The sequence below is a fragment of the Bicyclus anynana genome, chromosome 11 (assembly GCF_947172395.1).
Source record: "Bicyclus anynana chromosome 11, ilBicAnyn1.1, whole genome shotgun sequence".
NCBI classification, from domain to species: domain Eukaryota; kingdom Metazoa; phylum Arthropoda; class Insecta; order Lepidoptera; family Nymphalidae; genus Bicyclus; species Bicyclus anynana.
In genome coordinates this window covers 7,085,309-7,108,852 of record NC_069093.1, presented here as the reverse complement: position 1 = coordinate 7,108,852, position 23,544 = coordinate 7,085,309, and the positions used below count along the sequence as shown (strand labels likewise).

General features: G+C 35.5%; 1 protein-coding gene across 1 annotated transcript; it reads left to right on the top strand.

The window, feature by feature from the left end:
* Window positions 1-291: 291 nt before the first annotated feature.
* On the top strand, window positions 292-22,975 carry LOC112049680 (putative inorganic phosphate cotransporter). Its single transcript, XM_052884513.1, has 8 exons — window positions 292-431; window positions 7,745-7,968; window positions 12,671-12,907; window positions 14,163-14,369; window positions 18,110-18,283; window positions 18,856-19,072; window positions 20,537-20,775; window positions 22,677-22,975. Exons 1-8 carry the CDS (start codon window positions 347-349, stop codon window positions 22,890-22,892), a joined length of 1,599 nt encoding a protein of 532 aa, XP_052740473.1. The 5' UTR covers window positions 292-346; the 3' UTR covers window positions 22,893-22,975.
* The last annotated feature ends 569 nt before the right edge of the window (window positions 22,976-23,544 follow it).

Here is a 23,544-nt window from a genome sequence, read left to right as displayed (position 1 = left end):
CTTACGAACTTAACTTCTTAGAGAAATAATATTTTATTGAAGAAAATTTCCGTGTAGGAAGGGTCCGTAAATGTCCTTGAAGGTAATGCTAATGGAAATTGCGATGGCATATCTAATTACCAACTTACTTTAACTGTATTGTTTACAATAGATGCGTCCTTAAGGAAAAGCATCAATGACTATAATAGCGTGTCCAATTTATTTTTTTCGGATGTATAATTTGTGAGTTGTCGCAGCATTTGGTGTACTTTTCCTGATTAGCTTTGCTGTCAAATAGTCGTGCCAAAGAAACTGAGCGCAGTGCTCGTTATTTTGTACTCTTAAGTTTTCTTTATTTACGTTCGGTATGGTGGTCGGTGTTAAAGTTGGTTTTGTTGGTTCTAGCGGGAGATACGAGATGTTGTCGGGATGGAGGTTGGCTTTATCAAAACGTACGTATTAGATATACATTTTTTCTCTCTTATTTATTTATTTATCTTTTTTTTAATTTTTAACAATGTTATACATACAAAATATACAAAAGTTATAAAAAAATTTAACCCTCCCGCTGCGGGGGATTCGAGTGCCGAAGCAATTATCATCAAAAATAATAATATAAATTATATTATTATTTTTGATAATAGTTTTTAAAAATAGTGAATATAAATTGACTTCGACGTGTGAAGCTAACAGTACTTTATTGTTTACACAATTGTTGCACTTTGTTGTGTGGCAAGAAATTTCTCTATCTCCGAATACGTCTAATATATATATTTATTGATATTCATGGTATATATGGATATATAATATTTTAATTGTGACTTTTACAATTATTTAGGACATTTTTAGAATATATTCAATAGTTAGCAGTTCTAGAACCGCGATCAATATTGCAGTTTAAGTTGAAAATTAATAACATTTTATAATGCAAAGTATGTGTTACTTCTATCTTCATTTCTTACCTGACCTTTCTTGTACCGTATGGTAACATGAAAGTACCTTGTGTTTAATTTGATAACAATGCAAAAATTAACTACCTATTACAAATACTAGTAATATTAAGGACCAATTTCACCACCTTCTGATGTGCCAGATTTTTTGTAAGATTTGTCTATGTCATTTGATATAAACAAAAAAGTGACTTAACCTACTGTTTGCCTAAACGAAACTAAACAGGAAGTGGTGAAACTGGTCCTGAATTTTTTTATTCTAGAAATAGATATAGACATATTCTGCTCTGTTTCGTTGGTCCAATGTTATATATGGTATGCATATATGGTTTCGTATCACGATGTCCTGGGTTTGAATTTGGTTGATACAGAGTTCTCTTTCTTCTAAGAAATTTTCAGTTCAAAATTCAGAGGTAAAAATAAATATTGTTACACCCCCGTGCATCGGAGAGCACGTTAAGCCGTCGCTCCCGGTCATTATTATTATCATCTGACAGTTAATGAATTTAACATTATCACCCTAAACCTGTAAACCCGCAATGGAGCAGCGTGGTGGGTATAAGCTCCATATATCCTCACCTGTAAGGAGCCCTGGCCCTGTAGGAGGCCGTTAAAATAATGATAATTAGTTTACAAGCACTTTTATAACACTAAATTTTATTTATTATTTACACGCCTGCGACTTCATCCGCGTGAAAATCGATGTAAATTTCCAACTATCCCTACCCTACCCTACCCCTACCCTACCCATTAAGCCTGCACACGCGACAGAAGCTTAAATAATGGAGTAACTTCTCCCGTTTTCCCAACATTTTCCTTCACTGCTCTGCTCCTATTGATCCTAGCGTGATGAAAGTATACTATAACCTGCCCAGGAGTATGAAGAACAATTCGGGTCGCGTAATTTTTGTGTCTATAACGAACATACAGACAGACAGACAAACATTTTTTGATTGCATTTTTGGCATCAGTATCGATCACTAATCACCCCCTGATAGTTATTTTGGAAATATATTTCATGTACAGAATTGACCTCTCTACAAACTTATTATAAGTATAGATTTACAAGACGGAGGTCCTGAGTTCGATCCCCGACTGGGCCGATTGAGGTTTTCTTAATTGGTCCAGGTCTGGCTGGTGGGAGGCTTTGGCCGTGGCTAGTTACCACTCTACCGCCAAAGACGTACCACCAAGCCATTTAGCGTTCCGGTACGATGTCCTGTAGAAACAGAAAGGACTGTGGATTTCATTTTACTCCTAACAAGTTAGTCCGCTTCTATCTTAAATTGCATCGTCATTTACCATCAAGTGAAATTGTGGTCAAGGGTAACTTGTAGAGAATAAAAAAAAAGTTCGTTTGTTTGTAGTAACTTTCTAAATTCATGAAACTGTATATTGTAAGTAGATGTATTTATAATTTAAAAAAACATTATTGGATATTTGAATTCATTTATTATATATTTATTAATTATAAGACTTTTGAACACGTTAATAAATTATTAGACTTCTTTAGATTAATTATTTTTTTCTGCAGCGTAAGGTCGGTATTGTATCACTTTTCCTGTCAATAATAATTGATATTAATTATTGTGTTACCTTCATTCCTTCATATCGACATCTGTAATTGGAAATAGTGATTTGATTAGTGTATTTATTTTTATTGATTTATAATTGGAATTATTAGTGAGATAATTAATATTTTACTTCAGAACATTATAAATGAAAAATGCATGGTGATAAATGTAGTATTAAGTTCCCGTTCCTGTAGGAATACGGGGATAAAATATAGCCTATAGCAGTCGGGAATAGTGCAGCTTCCAACTGTGAAGTTCTGTAGTTATAGAGCCTTTTCAAAATGTAAACAAACAAACAAACAATGAAATCTTTCCTTCTCTAAAATATTTGTATAGAATGTACCTATAACATTTCCTCATCACTGTAAAGTCTGTATTTTTTTTTATTCTTTACAAGTTAGCCCTTGATTACAATCTCACCTGATGTTAAGTGATGATGCAATCTAAGATGGAAGCGGGCTAACTTGTTAGGAGGAAGATGAAAATCCACACCCCTATCGGTTTCTACACGACATCGTACCGGAACGCTTAATCGCTTAGCGGTACGTCTTTGTCGGTAGGGTGGCAACTAGCCACGGCCGAAGCCTCCCAACAGCCAGACCTGGGCCAATTAAGAAAACCTCAATCGGCCCAGCCGGGGATCGAACCCAGGACCTCCGTCTTGTAAATCCACCGCGCGTACCACTGCGCCTGTAACAGTGAAAGATGTTTTCGATCACCCACATTATTATTATGAAACTAGCGGACGCCCGCGACTTCGTCCGCCCTTAGACCTCTTTAATCCAGACCTTACAATTGTATCGCTGTAAAAATGGAATAACTTCTCCCGTTTTCCCAAAATATCCCTTCACTGTTCTGCCCCTATTGGTCGTAGCGTGATGAAAAGTATATTATAACCTGCCCAGGTGTATGAAAAATAATTGTACCAAGTTTCGTTAAAATCCGTCGAGAAGTTTTTGTTTCTATGACGAACGTACAGACAGACATCTAATTAGTGCTTACCTTAATCAAACCTAGTGTACACCATAAAGATACCTAATAATAGAAATCCAGTTTTAAATAATTTAATTTGAACAAAGAAATACCTACTTCGCTAAGTGTTCATATTGTGAAACAATTTAAATGTAGATATTATTCGTATCAATTATGTTAAATATGCATTGAACCAAATTTTATGAACAATTTTTAATGCTATATATAGAAATTTTAAAGTATTTAAATATTATAAAATGTAAATTCAAACAGTATAAGGCATCGGCTAGACAAGGCCAGAGATTTAATTTTACTGTCAAGTAAATTCTTTTAAATATGCTAGAGGAGGTAATGACAACGAATTTAATTTAACAACCCCAATAGCCCAACGGTAAGAGCGGTTGACTCATCACCGAGGGGTGGTGGTTCGATCCCCGCCCCATTGGTCGTACCCATTCCTAGCACATTCTTTCCCGACTAGTTGGAATATTGGTCATATTTAAAAGATAATTATGGCAAATATTCTTTAAAAAAAAAATCTAACGCTTATAATAACACACGCGACAGAAGCTTAAATAATGGAGTAACTTCTCCCGTTTTCCCAACATTTTCCTTCACTGCTCTGCTCCTATTGATCGTAGCGTGATGAAAGTATACTATAACCTGCCCAGGAGTATGAAGAACAATTCGGGTCGCGTAATTTTTGTGTCTATAACGAACATACAGACAGACAGACAAACATTTTTTGATTGCATTTTTGGCATCAGTATCGATCACTAATCACCCCCTGATAGTTATTTTGGAAATATATTTCATGTACAGAATTGACCTCTCTACAAACTTATTATAAGTATAGATTTACAAGACGGAGGTCCTGAGTTCGATCCCCGACTGGGCCGATTGAGGTTTTCTTAATTGGTCCAGGTCTGGCTGGTGGGAGGCTTTGGCCGTGGCTAGTTACCACTCTACCGCCAAAGACGTACCACCAAGCCATTTAGCGTTCCGGTACGATGTCCTGTACAAACAGAAAGGACTGTGGATTTCATTCTACTCCTAACAAGTTAGTCCGCTTCTATCTTAAATTGCATCGTCATTTACCATCAAGTGAAATTGTGGTCAAGGGTAACTTGTAGAGAATAAAAAAAAAGTTCGTTTGTTTGTAGTAACTTTCTAAATTCATGAAACTGTATATTGTAAGTAGATGTATTTATAATTTAAAAAAACATTATTGGATATTTGAATTCTTTCATAACATGTGCACGAAATGAAAGGGCCAGTGTTTTAAAGAGTTTCATAAAAAAATTAGTACAGAAAAATCAGAAATTAAAAAAGATTTTTTATATTAAAAACATAAAGGGCCAGTGTTTTAAAGTTTCATAAAAAAATTAGTACAGAAAGATAAGAAATAAAAAAAGATTTTTATATTAAAAACATACCGGTCAACTTGAGAACCTCCTCCTTTTTGAAGTCGGTTAAAATTAAAATTTAAATTCATAAATAAAATTATACAAATACATACAATAACATCGCTCAGGTGTTTAAATTATGTTAGTATTATTTCCCATTACAATGTTATGTTTTAAATGCATTAATATGATCTATTTAAGCGTTATATTTATGTACAACTATATATATTGTAGGATCTAATATTTGATAAAACGTTTTATTAATTATAAGACTTTTCAACACGTTAATAAATTATTAGACTTCTTTAGATTAATTATTTTTTTCTGCAGCGTAAGTAAGGTCGGTATTGTATCATTTTTCCTGTCAATAATAATTGATATTAATTATTGTGTTACCTTCATTCCTTCATATCGACATCTGTAATTGGAAATAGTGATTTGATTAGTGTATTTATTTTTATTGATTTATAATTGGAATTATTAGTGAGATAATTAATATTTTACTTCAGAAAATTATAAATGAAAAATGCATGGTGATAAATGTAGTATTAAGTTCCCGTTCCTGTAGGAATACGGGGATAAAATATAGCCTATAGCAGTCAGGAATAGTGCAGCTTCCCCATACAGTGAAGTTCTGTAGTTATAGAGCCTTTTCATAATGTAAACAAACAAACAAACAATGAAATCTTTCCTTCTCTAAAATATTTGTATAGAATGTATCTATAAGATTTCCTCATCACTGTAAAGTCTGTATATTTAATTTAACAGTGAACGATATTTTCGACCACCCACATTATTATTATGAAACTAGCGGACGCCCGCGAGTTCGTCCACCCTTAGACCTTATCCAGCCCTTACAGTAGTATCGTTGTAAAACTGGAATAACTTCTCCCGTTTTCCCAAAATATCCCTTCACTGTTCTGCTCCTATTGGTCGTAGCGTGATGAAAAGTATACTATTACCTGCTTAGGTGTATGAAAAATAATTGTACCAAGTTTCGTTAAAATCCGTAGAGTAGTTTTTGTTTCTATGACGAACGTACAGACAGACAGACAGACATCTAATTAGTGCTTACCTTAATCAAACCTAGTGTACACCATAAAGATACCTAATAACAGAAATCCAGTTTTTAAATAATTTAATTTGAACAAAGAAATACCTACTTCGCTAAGTGTTCATATTGTGAAACAATTTAAATGTAGATATTATTCGTATCAATTATGTTAAATATGCATTGAAACAAATTTTATGGACAATTTTTAATGCTATATATAGAAATTTTAAAGTATTTAAATATTATAAAATGTAAATTCAAACGCTATAAGGCATCGGCTAGACAAGGCCAGAGATTTAATTTTACTGTCGAGTAAATTCTTTTGAATATACCAGAGGAGGTAATGACAACGAATTTAATTTAACAACCCCAATAGCTCAACGGTAAGAGCGGTGGACTCATCACCGAAGGGTGGTGGTTCGATCCCCGCCCCATTGGTCGTACCCACTCCTAGCACATTCTTTCCCGACTAGTTGGAATATTGGTCATATTTAAAAGATAATTATGGCAAATTTTCTTAAAAAAAAATCTAACGCTTATAATAAATAACCAGAGGACGCCTTCCTTTTTTTATTTTTTAAGTTAACCCTTGCAATCTCACCTGATGGTAAGTAATGATGCGATCTAAATTGGAAGCAGGCTAACTTGTAAGGAGTAGGATGAAAATTTACATGCCGACATCGTACCGAAACTCTAAATCGCTTGGCGGTGCGTCTTTACCGGTAGAATGGTAACTAGCCACGGCCGAAGCTCTATACCTGTATCAATTGAAAAAATCTCAATCGGCCCAGTCGGGGATCAAACCCAGGACTTCGTTCTTGTAAATCCATCGCGCATTCCACTAAGTTCGTCTTCGTTCACGTGAAATTCAGTTTTTCATCTCGCAGGAACATTCTTACATTTTTCGGAATAAAAAGTAGTCTATGTTTTATGTTTCGAGATCTAGACCAGACATTTTCCCTTTTTCCAAACAAACTAAACTTAAAGTACTTGTAGAGTACTTTGCCGTGGAAGACTAAAATTCTTAAGGATTACAATATAAAAGTGAATAAATAGACCAAACAAATGAACTAAATGAAATGGCTTTGTGGTTAGTTTGTACGCGGTAGTAGTTGGTGCGAGAGGATTACCAGCAAAATCTTTTTATAACTTGCATAAAGACCTTGGCCTCTCTAGAACGGGAGTAAGTTCTATTATTCTTTATTATACATTTGCTCGTAAAGTATCTCTCATTTCACCAATTTCAATGTTGTAATATATCTCATTACGCACATGTGCCGTAATGTAAAGTAAAGTGCTCATATTTTATGAATAAAATTAACTTTGTTAGATAAAATATAATAAAAAACCTTTAATTCATTTTAATAATTTTAACAATAAATGACAACCATTTAAATCTGTAACAGAAACACGAAAATATCAATTTACTTTATAAGTACCTAATACTGGCTGTTTTTGGCGCATTTTCCTAAAAAAAACCGCACAAACTTCGCTATCTGTTCAAAAATGACAAGCGTGTCAAAATGTCATCATATGGAAAACAGGCAAAGATGCAAATTCATTTTCAGAAAGTGTGTTCAAAGTGTATTTCCTCGCAACTGTGTTATAAAACGTCGTATGATATACGTGCGTACTTTTAAAAATTACAGCCTCTGCTTCCTTACTATAGGTCTCGCCTGCGGCTCGAGTTTTCAATATCGGCTCGGCAGTAATTTTCAACTTATCGCACTTATAATTATCATAATGTACTATTATGTTCTTAATGAATTTATGACGATAAAAAAATTAATACATTTATACCTATTACAGTATTCGTAATACCACAAAGGTATGTGTTCTCAATAATGGCGCTGTTGGCTGTAGCCAACGCGTACACGATGCGTGTATGCCTCAACTTGGCAATCACGCAGATGGTGAAGAAGACGGTAGCGGTTGAGGGGGACGCGAACTGGGACCCCGACGCTTGTCCAGACCCGAGCGCCGCGGCTAACGAGACTATGAGACTGTCGGATTACTTGTTGAGGCAAACTGGCGTAAGTACCTATTGATTAATTGACAAAGATTTATGTAGTCATCCTCATTATCATCATATCAGCCGATGGATGTCCACGGCATGACACAGACCTTTTGTAAGGACTTCCAAAATACCACGATCCTGAGCCGCCTGCATCCAGCGAATTCCTGCGACTCGCTTGATGTTGTCAGTTTACTTGTCAACCGTGTTTTCCACTGCGGGGTCGCCATTCTAGCACCTTGGGGCTCTTTGAAGTATCTGTCCCGTTGCTACTTCAGCTTCACAAGTCGTTGAGCTATGTCGGTTACTTTGGTTCTGATTCCATCATGCAGAAATACTCTGAGCATAGCTTGCCCGCTATGTGACTCTGAATCTTCATAAGAGACCAATAGTGACCTATGGTTCCAAGGAACCATACGTCATCACTGGCAACGCACTGTCCGAAGTTTCGATTTCTGAATCGTCAAAAGAAAAAGACTTTTTAGACCAATAGTGCTAAACCGGAAGTAAAGCTATCTCGTACGTACGCAATGAAAGAGAGAGCGATATTTTCGGATCGGAGCTATTGCTATTGGTCTACAATTTGTCAATAATTCTTCACGAGGTATGTCTTAGCGCGCATCTTTGGGTTCCTGCAGTTCATTCGATTAAAATACGTTCTAAAGTAGTTTATTGGTTATCTGTAGCTTAAGCATTAGATGCAACTTCCGTCAACATAAAAGAGAATAAAACAAATTCTAGTGGCTATGAACCTTGCGCTTAATAAAATATAAAAGATAATTATATAAAAACATATAAATTAGGACAAGAACACAGCAATACGTTCTTGTCAACACAGTTTTATGTTTTTACCTCAATTCGAGTTATTATCTCGTAGCCATCCAAGGACGTGACAGGTTGAAGAGAAATAAGGAAGAAATGTTAATACATTTCCGGGTACATTTTTATACCGCATCTCTATTTTATTACTCTTGCGGGATAAATAATACGTACAGTAACTATTTTAACCGACTTTACAAAGGTTTTGTGTTCTATTCATAAATGAAGGTATGTTTTGAAGTTTGCGATTTTTTTCCAAAACTAATTTTGATTGGGATTGAGATTTAGTTATTTAAATGCATATTTTAAGGGAAGGTTTTTAGTATTTACTCGTAAAATAATTTCAAGGCGATTGAATTTCCGGTTTTTTTTAATGCAGTCTGGTATGTTTTGCACATGTTTCATGAAAGTACAATATAAACTACGAAAATTTTTAATTGTTTTAAAAGAACATTGATGATTTATAGTTAAAACGTATTGCCGTGGGATTTGTTGATTTTTTGTACCTAAAAGAAACGTTTGTTATTAATTTTATTGCATTTATTTACTTTAATAACTAATCTTTAGAAACACTAGACGTTGTAAACTTACTAGTAAGTGCAGATGTTTTAATAGGGTAAGCATTAAACAAATATATGGAGCTCAGTTTCTTAACAGTTCAGTAGCATTATATATATGTGTCGCCATCATTCCTACGTAAGCCATTTTAATACTATTCCAAACATGGAGACAAAGACATCGGAGATAAAAATTGTAATTGACGTTTACTCTCCGTCTAAAGCCCCTCGTGTGTGTAATCACGCTTAAGAAGATCGATTTTGAAAAACCTGTGTGTGGATCAAGCTTCTAAAGATTGATTTCATACTCATATCATTTTGACCTTTTTTTTGTTGTTTTAACCTATTCTTGTCACACTCTAACTTATTTCACATGTAGTAAAAAGAACAAGGATGGCATATAATCACTCATAACCTGTACAAAACACGTCTGTGATTAGTACTGACAGTTTTTAAAACCGCGCTCTAAAAGCGCGGTCTACAGACGAGGATTTCAAAATCATATTTTTTTTTAATCTTTGTACATTAGGAGTGTTTTATTCTTTGGTAGAGTAAAATAATGTATAGAAAAAGTAAAAAACCAAAGACAATCTAGAAATAAAGGTAAAAATCTAAGTTCGTTTTCAATCTACGAAAAATTGAGAAAAGGTTCGACGTGTATATTTTTTGTTATGTTAGCCCACGCGTAACTTTTTAATGAGTGGTCCGATTTCGATATATTTTTTTTTCTATTCTAATATAATTTCTAATTCTAAGAGTAGGAAAACAGGAAATTGATTGTATACACATTGCAAAGAAAAACTACGATTAACTTTTTATAGTGTTGTCCGATTTCGATAACTACTTAGATAGGGCCTTAAAATTAGCACCATATTAATTTTAAAAAAGTTTCTTGCCTAAAGGTGGGAAAGTAGGGATGACACCAGGAGATTTGCAACTGTCTCAGACTACTATTTTCTACAATATCTATATTATATAGCTGAAGAGTTTGTTTGTTTGTTTGATTAAACGCGCTAATCTCAGGAACTACTGGTCCGATTTGAAAAATTCTTTCAGTGTTAGATAGCCCATTTATCGAGAAAGGCTATTCTTTATCCCCATATTCCTGCGGATACGCAGGTGAAACCGCGCGACGGCTACTAGTATTATTATTAAAGACGAAACTTCGTTTGATGCATTAAATGTGCTGTGTAAATACTTACCAAAGAAGTGGAATATTCATTGTTAAACACAGTATACTGTATTTACAACTATCTACTTTATCTAAATCTCTATTTGTAGTGCCATTAAAACCATCATGTATTGCTATATCACACCGTGGTACTGTAAAGCTATAAACCTACTGCACGAGGGTGCTATAAAATATCGAGTGTTTCTAAATAGGTAACATAAAGTATTGTGTATAGTTTAATACGATTATCTATGGCGCAATACTTATTATATCAATATTAGATAAGCCCCAATAACTAACCACGGTTACGGGCTGAGACTTATGGTTCTTACCTCCTGGCTTATGTGCCCTCTTGTTGTAGATACTATTGTCGAGCCAACTCTTAAAGATTTTCGCCTAGTTGATGGGGAAAGGGGGATATTAGTACGATGAAAAATTCCTGAAGAGCTTTTTACCCGACTGCAAGAAGGGTTTTGTTTTTCGCGCGTAACTTGTATGTATGTATGTATGTATGTAATATTCTTTATTACCTCATATCTTCCAAACCACTGAATGGATTTACGTAATTAGGATATCGTTAGATTTGTCTCAATAACCCAAGTGTTCTTAGATAGGTGAAACTAAAAAAAATAACAAAACGACTGTGAGACGATATACCATTATGAATCCTTACAAAAAGCTCTTGAATTTGATACCCATATTGCAATATTAAAAAAAAAAAATTATCTCGAGTCTATAGCATCTCACAGTCGTCTTGTTACTTCTTTTTAAATTTCACCTATCTAAGAACACTTGAGTTATTGAGACAAATCTAACGATATCCTAATTACGTAAATCCGTTCAGTGATTTGGAAGACATGAGGTAATAAAGAATATTACATACATACATACAAGATACGCACGAAAAACATAACCCTTCTTGCAGTCGGGTAAATACTATTTTAAATTCTTGAGCTTTATAAAAGTATAAAGTAAAACTTTATAACACTTGATGTTTGTAGGTGAAATTTGTCAAGTGAAATTGATGGCCTCGATCGGTTATCCCTTTGATCGCGGTAATATACCACTTATAGTTTGATAAACTACAGTGTCATTTATTGATAAAGTACAAGACACGTGTCTCTATGCATTTATCAGCTTTAATTTTGATTATTTTCACTTGTAATATAAACAAGGTAAAATATTCAGATTTATTTGGCTTTTGTGTGCTTTTGTATGAAAACATAATTGGATTTTGTATGTAAACATAATTGGATTTTATATGAAAACATAATATATAAGCTTAAAATGCGAAAGAACAACAACTCGTTCTTCCGCATAATATCATCAGTGTTTTTGAATATGTAGGTATTTCTAGCCAAAATTTATCATAAACGGGGGTGCATAAGGTATATTTATGAAACGTTTCATTGTAGGGTAGGGATAGCGTAGGGGTAGCGTAGGGTAGGGTAGGGGTAGATTAGCGATAGGGTAGGGGTAGATTAGCGGTAAGGTAAGGGTAGGGGTAGGGTAGGGTTAGAGTAGGACGAAGTCGCGGGCGTCGGCTAGTTTATCATAAAAAAGATGCAGATGTTTTTTCAATTATTGTCTTATACATTTAATATATATTTGGTTATTCTTCCCCACTTTCACCCCACAAAACTTTAAAACCGCTGAACAGATTTTCATCAAACATGTCTAAAAACACTCGCACATAAGTCACCTTTCATACAAATTAAACTAAATTAAAATCGTTTCATTTGTTCGGGAGCTATGATGACACAGACAGACAGACACGTCAAACTCATAACACCCCTCTTTATATTAGAGGGCTATAGTCGTCATCAACCCATATTCGGCTCACTGCTGAGCTCGAGTCTCCTCTCACAATGAGAGGGGTTAGGCTAATAGCCACGCTGGTCCAATGCGGATTAGCAGACTTCACACACGCAGAAAATTAAGATAATTTTCTGGTATGCAGGTTTCCTCACGATGTTTTCCTTCACCGATTGAGACACGTGATATTTAATTTCTTAAAATGCACGCAACTGAAAAGTTGGAGGTGCATGCCCCGGACCGGATTCGAACCCCACACCCTCCGGAATCGGAGGCAGAGGTCATATCCACTGGGCTATCACGGCTCGTATACTAACGCTCGGCTACAACTATGATGATAAGATAATATTTTTTTACAGCCTGTGCTTTTTGAATGGAGCGAAGCAACTCAAGGTCTCATACTAAGTTCGTTTTACTACGGCTACGTCATAACGCATATTCCCGGCGGGATGTTTGCTGAACGATATGGTGGGAAGTGGGTGCTTGGGGGTGGGTTGTTATCGACAGCTGTTTGCACATTCATCACCCCGTATGCTGTCAAAACTGGTGGCGCGACCGCGTTGTTTATTCTACGTGTTATTGAAGGTTTTGGTGAGGTAATAACACTTTGTTTCTACTTTCATTTTAGTTAAATTTAATATAAACAATATTAATTTTGTGTAGTACATGGAATGAGGGTCTGAAATATATAGATTAATTAATAAAAGTTAAGGATGTCTTAAAAATCATAATATAAAGATCATGTATTTTTTTCAAATTTTCCAAACGTCAAAAACGCTGTCGTCCATTTTGTGACGTCACAGTGTTACTTGATGTACTAAAGGTCAAGCTAATTGTTTACTAATATTTTTGTCAAATGCTCCGTTTGTAAAGGATGTATTATCGAGACGTCATGAAACAGTTGAAATATAGACCATCATGGCCAACAGGTGTTTTCTGACGTCACAATGTTACTTGATGATCAAATTTAATATAAACAATATTAATTTTGTGGGTCTGAAATATATCGATTAATTAATAAAAGTTAAGGATGTCTTAAAAATCATAATATAAAGATCATGTATTTTTTTCAAATTTTCCAAACGTCAAAAACGCTGTCGTCCATTTTGTGACGTCACAGTGTTACTTGATGTACTAAAGGTCAAGCTTATTGTTAACTAATATTTTTGGCAAACGCTCCGTTTGTAAAGGATTTGTTAGCGGGACGTCATGAAACAGTTGAAATATAGACCATCATGGCCAACAGGTGTTTTCTGACGTCACAATGTTACTTGATGTACTAAACGTCAAGCTTATTGTTAACTAATATTTTTGGCAAACGCTCCGTTTGTAAAGGATTTGTTAGCGGGACGTCATGAAACAGTTGAAATATAGACCATCATAGCTGAATGGATGGATGGAAAAATATATAATAATTAAAATTTTCATGTTTGCGATCATGTTTCAAAAAAATATGATAATTTGTTTTCAATCTATATAGTAGAACGATAATAAACAATAACAAAAAGTGACAACTAGCTTAATATAATACACTTTATTGTACCAAAAGTATGTACAACATGACAATTTTTGACGACAATTCTCTATATCTATAGAAGTAGTTTTATGATATAACATTTCGCAGAACACTTGGAACGCCGCGTCATTTGAAAAACTTTCAAACTTCGATTTAAAAAAAAATGTGTACGAAGTTAAGTTTACGTTTATGTAAATTTTCAGTACCTATAATGGTAGATATATATAAAATATAAGTGTTAGGTACCTAAATAAAGGGATAATTTGACCGGAAAAAGTTGAATAGTCCTAGCATTTAGTTTAGAGTTAGAAATTACATGCACTTTTTTGTTTCAGGGCCCAACTATGCCGGCACTGATGGCCATGATATCTAAATGGGCGCCAAAAGCCGAAAGGGCACGTATGGGTGCAATAGTATTTGGTGGTGCCCAGATCGGTAATATCGCTGGGTCGTATTTCTCAGGCCTCATAATGCATGCGGGAACATGGGAAAACGTGTTTTACATGTTCGGTGGTCTTGGTCTTGCATGGTTTGCGTTATGGGTAAATGCTTTTATAATAACTTATATCTAATCTTAACTACTATCTAATATACAGGATGCTCGTGAGTATTTCCCATACCTATGGTGATAAATTCTTTATGGGAAAATGCAAATAGATCTTGAAATGAATCCTTATCCATCCTTCTAGTCCATCCTTATAGTAATGACGTAGCAACTTATTCATTGATAAATATCACGATGTAGCTAAATAGTAAAGTGCGGAATGCAGAGTGCCAGTTGCAACTATGTCGTCGCTCTTATTAAAAATGACTCGTTTACATCATGAATCGTGATGACAGTATAACACTACTTTTGTACTGTCATCACGATTTTAAATTGTCACTGAATAAAAAAATATTAAATTATTATATAATTTTACCTAAAAGCGTGTGTTTCATGGATAGTCGGAGTTATTTGAATTACTTTGTATGAAAACATAAAAAGTTTTTTTTAGTTAAAAAATTTAGTTATGCAGTTCGGCTCCTATAAGTGGACTCGTCAACACCTTGAAGTTATGGGAAATACTCCCGAGCATCCTGTATATATAAAATTGAAGTGTCTGTAGGCAATTTCGAAATAACTGTGTTTTATCAAGTACCTACATACAGTTTTTTAATACGATACTGAAACAAGCAAATTTTTTTTAAATTTTTGTCTGATTAATGATTTATAGTGGTATGTACCCGTTTAAATAACATTCATAATTTTGTCTGATTGTTTGTTCGGCCTAATCCCTGGATTTAATCCGGTCTGGTTGGTGGATTTTAATAAGATTTTCACTATAAGTTAGAAGAGGCTAAACAGCAACAAAAGCAAAAGCACGAAAATTTTTATCCCGTAAAAACCTATAACGTAAGGCACACTGAAATAAGATATATTCTATAGTTATAGTGTAGTTTGAATTTTAATGTGTGCCTACTTTTATTTTTTAAATTATTGTAATGTATTTGTTAACAACTGTATATATTTCGGGAAATAAAAGGCTTTATTATTATTATTATAAAAACCTATGGATCCCGCGGGATTTGGGAAAATTTAAACCCAGAAATTGCGGGCATCCGCTAATCACACTAATATTATATAAGCGAAAGTTTGTGTGTAAGTGTGTATGTTTGTTCCTACGTTGTGTTGCGGCTACTAAAGCGATTTGGCTGAAATTTTGAATGGAAATATATTTTACTCTGGATTAACACATAAGCTACTATTTATCCCGGAAAAATCTATGGTTCCCGCGTGATTTGTTAAAAACTGAATTCCACGCGGACGAAATCGCGGGCGTCCTGTTCATGGATTTTTCCATGGTTCTAGTTAGGTTAGGTTAGGTTAGGTTAAGAGGAGAGCTTGATTAAGAGTGCTTAATTACGCTGGCTGGGTTGCGATAGTTTATGAAATGTTCCCGTGGCTCAGTCATCAGGCGGCGAGTCGGGACACCGTGGGGTTTTAGTCGGTTGAAGTCTGACATAACCTTCTTGCCTCCCCGTGGTGAGAAGGTATCCATAAGGATTTCCCCACGTTAAAAAAAAAAGGTTAGGTTTGGTTAGTAGTCTAGTAGATGAAAAGTAAGTTAATCCAGAGTAAAATTTGGTTCCATTCCAAAAATCAGCAGTGTGAGAACAGCAAAATAATGCATGTTACTAACTCGTCCTTACAATGTGTAAAATATGCTATATTATCTGCTTATTTTAATGGTTAACGATAATGACCGAGACATAGCGCGTTGTCCGAGGCACGATTGTGTAGATACCACCTGTGAATTTGCCCTGAAAGAAAGAAAATTCTTGTATAATATTGGTATTATATTTGAGGCTTGGGCCGTGGCTAGTTACCATCCTGCTTTAGACGGCATAGACGTACCGCCAAGCGATTTAGCGTATTGATACGATCTCGTATAGAAACCGAAAGGGGTGTGGATTTTCATCCTACTTCTACCAACTTAGCTCGTTTCCATCTTAGGTTGCTTCTTCACTCACCATCAGGTGAGATTGTGGTTAACTTGTAGATGAAAAAAAAGAAATTCGTAGCCCGACTTTGGAATTAACCCAGGACCTAGAAGCCACACGCGCTAACCTAACTAAGGAATGTTATCGCCGCGTTGCAACGACTTGCGGTACGGACGACTTCAGTGTGCTCGTGGCGTTCGAGCCGTCCACATCTCTTGTTGTATTCTTTATGGGTTACTTGGGATAGGCGGGGAGAGTGACTTAAGTGGAAAAGGGGAGTGTTTGTTAACAGTCAAAGGATCCTTTAACCCTACACACAATGTTCACAAGTGCGTGACATCACTCAAGGTCATTCTCTGCCATTCTAGTCTTATTTTGGTTACAGTTTGATTTGTTAATTAAGTTGTCCTGACAAATCTTGTGAACCTAATATATACATACATAACCTTTGTTCGACATTAGTTTTCTTATTTTTGTAATCACTTCTGAGTCTGCTAAAAGGAATATTAAAACAACTGCATCGTTCGATCTTCAGTACCTTGTAATAAATATCTACAGTGTGATTTATCAATGGTGTTTTTGAATACCTACCATTGTTATTGAAGAAATTCGCCACGCGGAAATAATGGTTCAATATTCCGTCACCATTGATCCAATAGACGGTAGATCAATTGAGTAATTGACCCTTTGGTGCAAATAAATAACACGAATTGTTTTCAAATATGACGTCTTTAGAGGCCTTAATAAATACGCCGTAATAACTCATTACGCATTACATTGTCATACGTATACAAGTTATACAATAACATAACATACTTGGCAACTTCGTTCGTAACACTCCCGATGTTGCGCGCGAGCCGGAAGCGTTTAGTGATGAATGAAAAACCCACGACTGATGCACGACACTTCCTCGCAAGCACGATTTCACACCTGCGCAGTCTTTCCCCATGTCGCCCGCATATCATGGTAGTGTTATCAACGAACTTGCCAGACTATAACAAGCATTTTAGGATGTTAAATTAAAGTAAATAAGATATGCTAGTTAAAGAATAAGATTATTTATTGGACGATGTATTGATTCTTATTACCTATAGGTACCTACAACAATATTTTCTTAAAAGTTAAATAATTTGTCATGAAAGTATTTTTTTTGTAATTAATTATTAAGTAGGTACTTGCAATAGTTAGTAATTAGTATTATTGATTTTATGCAATAATAATTAATTTTAAACTTCAGAACTAAAAAAAAGAATAATTATCACAGGTACTTTTAATGTAAAATAGATACAGTGAATATTGAAATTATTTACTTAACTATAAATCATCATCATCATCATCATCATCATCATCATTATTAGTCGAATGACGTCCAGCTGGGCATTGGACGTCATTGGTCCCTGCAACCCTCTAGATGCTAGACTGCTCTTTTCAGAGCGGGGGCGCCATTCCAGCACCTTGGAGCCCCAACGTCCATGGGCTCTTATATTTGCGTATATAATGTATTACCAAATAACATATTGTTTTTATTATACTTAAGTAAGTTGTTATTCGCAGAAATATATTTCATTAAATAAAAGAAGCTACATGACGTGATCATAGGCTTATATTAAATCCACAAGACTGTTTTTAACAACTATGAATTTGTAATTAGGCAAGAGAATATTTTTAGATCCTTAACTAATCATGACTTATTGTTTCCTTGTAGAATGACAGTAAACAACGCTTTTGTAATTTTTATAATAGTTAGTCTTTATTTATAGAGAAACATTTTTAAATATTTTTTTTATTTTTTGGTTTTCAGTGCATCCTTTGTTATAGTACACCGAACACACATCCATACATATCTGACAGTGAGAAAAAGTTCTTGAATGAAAACGTTCAAGCGTTAATTCATAGTGAAAAACAAATATTGGATCCTGTACCGTGGAAGGCGTTACTTAGATCTGTTCCTCTTTGGTCCCTTATTATTGCTGGTGTAAGTATCTTCTTTCTATCATAGTGGTGGATTTATACATAAAGGAAAAGCTGGCGACATGACATGGGCCCAGGGTTGAAAGGGGCCTCAAGCCGTATGGCCGTGAGCTTAGAATTATGTTTAAAAATAAATTAGGTATTGTGATGATAATATGGGGTTTTCTGGGGGCATCAACCGATGAATTCGTCACGGGTTTTAGATGATATAATACGCCACTGGATCTATTTATTTATTTAGATCACGTTTTGTTTCTCAATATCGCGACCATGACAAAAAAAGCGGGGTTAATATACTTCTAGATTACTTTTTTGCAACAGACTGCGTACAAATATTATCTGCCATGTTTTGAAGCAAATATTTTCGTTTACCTAGAGTTTCTTTAGTAACTTTACAAATATATATTTTGATTTAATTTTTGCTAAATATTTTTATGTTTTTGAAACTGTAGTATTTTTTATATTTATTATGTTAAAGATTTTAAAGAATTTGGTAACTTTAAAAAATACTTTTTCAAGATTTAAATTTTGGTAACGATTTGTATGAATTTGAAATATACGATTTTCACTTTTCAGATAGGGCATGACTGGGGCTACTTTACAATGGTGACAGATTTACCCAAATACATGACAGATGTACTGAAATTCAACATCAAATCCGCTGGTCTGCTGTCAGCAATACCGTACGTCGCTATGTGGATTGCCTCATTCTTCTTCGGGCTTCTTTGCGATTTCTGCATCAAGAGAAAGTTTCATAGTATACAAAATGCAAGGAAGATTTATACTACTATAGGTAAGATCTCATTAAATTTAATTAGATCTCCAGATATTTGATACATTAAATACTGAATTAGCAGAATCTCGTGGGAATACGGGAATAAAATATAGCATATGTTACTCCCTGATAGTGAAGCCTTTTATCGGTGAAAGAATTTTTCAAATCGGTTCAATAGTTTGTTAGTTTATTGTTTATCGTTACTTACAAGAATACAAATCTTTCTACTTTATGTATATATCTTAGTGTAAATTACACAAACTAGCAATCGTGGTTGCAGACCTAAAATTCAAAAATGCCAAATTATACTGGTCAATCGTATTCTTCGATACTCTAATATATAGATTAAGAATATGCTCCAATGGAGTGAGACCCGTCCTTGACTGATGCTCTAAAACTGTCTTCTAAAAAGAAAGTTGATAAATGTCTTCTTCCTAAAATAATTATTACATAGATACTATACTACAGCCCTTCTTGATGAGTACTGTTTACCGACAAACAAATTAAAAATGAGGGTATAAATCACTAGTCATTTCATCTACTATATAAAAATAAGTCGGGTTTTCCTTCCTGACGCTATAACTCCAGAACGCACGAACCGATTTCCACGGTTTTGCATTCGTTGGAAAGGTCTCAGGCTCCGTGAGGTTTATAGCAAAGAAAATTCAGGAAAAATTTCAACGTAAGGTAGAGGTAGGGTAGAGTACGGGTAGGGTAGGGGTAGGGTAGGGGTAGGGTAGGGGTAGGGTAGGGGTAGGGTAGGGGTAGGGTAGGGGTAGGGTAGGGGTAGGGTAGGGGTAGGGTAGGGGTAGGGTAGGGGTAGGGGTAGGGTAGGGGTAGGGTAGGGTAGGGGTAGGGTAGGGGTAGGGTAGGGGTAGGGTAGGGGTAGGGTAGGGGTAGGGGTAGGGTAGGGTAGGGGTAGGGTAGGGGTAGGGTAGGGGTAGGGTAGGGGTAGGGTAGGGATAGGGTAGGGGTAGGGTAGGGGTAGGGTAGGAGTAGGGTAGGGGTAGGGTAGGGGTAGGGGTAGGGTAGGGTAGGGGAGGGGTAGGGTAGGGGTAAGGTATGGGTATGGTAGTGGTAGGGTAGGGGTAGGGTAGGGGTAGAGTAGGGGTAGGGTAGGGGTAGGATAGGGGTAGGGTAGGGGTAGGGTAGGGGTAGGGTAGGTATTTGAAAGTTTACATCGAGTTTCACGCGAACGAAGTCGCGGGCATCCGCTAGTACCTAATAATAATTATAATTAATTTATAAATAAATTTGATTAATAAGCTTAGAACAATTAAAAATGGTTAATATATTTTATATAACATTTTATAAACAAACCATACATAATTTAAAATAAATAAGTTATGATATGACATGCGTTTTCTACCATCATTCGTAATTTATTTGTTGGTAAACAGTTTCATCAAGAAAGGCTATACATATTTCTTTTTTATTCAAGGTTAATTTATTCAAGGTTAAAATTTATTTATTTGATTTCAGCGGCCACTGGTCCAGGAATTTGTATCATCCTTGCTTCGTATTCAGGATGTGACACAACATTAGCAGTATTTTGGTTTATAGCCGCCATGACTCTCATGGGTGCGTACTACAGCGGCATGAAGATCAATGCTCTTGACATAACACCCAACTACGCTGGCACTACCACTGCTATGGTGAATGGTATTGCCGCAATTTCTGGCATCATTACGCCATATCTGATTGGTCTACTTACTCCAAACGTAAGTGTGATTTTTCAAACTTTGTAAAAATATTTTAAGTTTTATAAAATGTCTATCTGTTTATGAATTATGTATACTTTTATTAACCGACTTCTCAAATTGGTTAGTGAAAATCTCATCTTTACAAATTGTATTTTTTTGGGATAAAAAATAACATAGGTTCTGTTACAAGGTCCAATTTGTCATTGTAAAAAAATCTAAATCGTTTCAGCGGTTTAGCCGTAAAAATGTAAGAAATAGACACACAAACTTGCTTTCGCACTTTAATACATATTTGTATTAAGATTTAAAATTGAAAAGCTTATTTTCTATATTCTATATTTTAATTTACTATCCGTCTCTTGGGGTTTTTTTGTTCACAAGCTGAACACTTGCTAACAATAACTCGGTGATATAGCAAAATTATGGTAGATAATAATGAGCTGTGATCTTCGGGTTGTGATATTAGTAATAGTAATTTATTTGTTTTGATGCTCCATATGGTAAAACATTAGTTTAGAAGCTTGTTTTCATATTTTTGTTAAACTAAGTTATTTAAGGGCCAGTTTCATCACCTTCGTACTATACGTGTAGGATAACTCTCCAATTTTGTCTTTGTTATTTGACATATAGTAAGAAAGTGACTAAATAAAACTTATGGTTAGACTATACGACACTTAAAACTGGTAAATCTCTCACATTATCTACCTGTGTCATTGTTATTCTTTAATCTAGCCCTGACAAGTGGTCGGAAATAGTTCAAAAGAATAACACCGTACACACTTATTGTCTGTTCAGGGGGCTGATAACAAGCTCTTATCAGAAAAATTACTCGACAGTTTTTCAATCTTATTATTTGCAGGATGATAATTTTTGATCTTATCAGACAGGCTGCATTTTAACATAATCTTTAGTGTAGAAAACGTGTTTGTTTCAACTGACACGTAAACAAAAAAATAATCGTCGTTATCAACCCACCTACGGCTCACTGCTGAGCTCGAGTCTCCTCTCAGAATGAGAGGGGTTAGGCAAATAGTCCACCACGCTGGCCCAATGCGGATTGGCAGACTTCACACACGCAGAGAATTGAGAAATTCTCTGGTGTGCAGGTTTCCTCACGATGTTTTCCTTCACCAATTGAGACACGTGATATTTAATTTCTTAAAATGCACACAACTGAAAAGTTGGAGGTACATGCTCCGGGCCGGATTCGAACCCACAGCCTCCGAAATCGGAGGTAGAGGTCATATCCACTGGGCTATCACGGCGGTCAAAAAAATAATACCGATGAATAATTAATTATTTATTTTATATTTTGTATTTTAAGCAGATATTAGGGAAAGTAGGAGCAATATTGTACCAAACGAGAACCATACATTGTTGAGACATGCTATCATTCATCATCATCATTAATAGTCGATAGACGTCCACTGCTAGACATAGGCCTCTTGCATGGACTTCCAAACAACAGGGTCTTGAGCTGCCAGCATCCAGCGGACCCCTGCAACCCGTTTGATGTCCTCAGTCCACCTTATTATGAATTTTTTGTCTTTTTTTTTTATTCTTTACAAGTAAGCCCTTGAATACAATCTCACCTGATGGTAAGTGATGATGTAGTCTTAGATGGAAGCGGGCTAACTTGTTAGGAGGAGGATGAAAATCCACACCCCTTTCGGTTTCTACACGGCATCGTACCGGAACGCTAAATGGCTTGGCGGTACATCTTTGCCGGTAGGGTGGTAACTAGCCACGGCCGAAGCCTCCCACCAGCCAGACCTGGACCAATTAAGAAAATCTCAATCTGCCCAGCTGGGGATCGAACCCAGGAGCTCCGTTTTGTAAATCCACCGCGCATACCACTGCGCCACGGAGGCCGTCAAAAATGTCTTTAATAAATGACGTTATATTTATTTTGTTTACAGTCAACCTTAAAGGAGTGGCGAGTGGCGTTTTGGGTGTGTCTTGGTGTACTAGTCATCACAAACATTGTGTACCTCATATTTGCGAAGGGCGAACAGCTGTGGTGGGATGACGTCAAGAGGCATGGCTACCCAGTTGCATGGAAACATGGACCGTTGCCATTACGAACAAATGATTCCGAAAAGGATGAAAACGAACAAACGAAAGACAAACAATAACCTCTAACAAGAAGCTTTAAGTAAATTTAACTTTAGTTTTAAGTTTGTAATTTATTGTACAAAAAAATTGTTTTATTTTTTCATATCTGGTTTCATTTATAAAAACCCTTTTATTTTTTATTAAACGTCTGGGAAATAAAGTTAAAAATTAGGAAAAAAATCACAAAAACCCGAAATTGAAGTGGTTTCGGAGATCAAAGTGTTCAATTAGAAAGATATTGGGATAAAACTATCCTAGATGTGGTATTTTTAGTAATAAACTATCTGAGTGTCAAATATCGTTTAAATCTCTGCCATCATAGGTTCTACAATGGGCTACATTATCGCTTTCCATTAAGCGTGATTGCAAACAAACTAACTTATCATCATCATAATATCTTATGATGAACGTCTACTGAAGGACATAGGCCTTTTGTAGGGACTTCTAAATATAACGATCCTGAGCCGCCTGCATCCAGCGAATCCTCGCGACTTGCTTGATGTCATCAGTCCACCTGGTGAGAGGTCGACCAACAGTGCGTTTTCCAGTGTGGGGTCGCCATTACAGCATATTGGGATCCCAACGTACGTCAGCTCTTCGAATTATGTACCCCGCCCATTGCCAGCTTTGCGACTAATTGAGCTATGCCAGTGACTTTGGTCCTTATGCGGA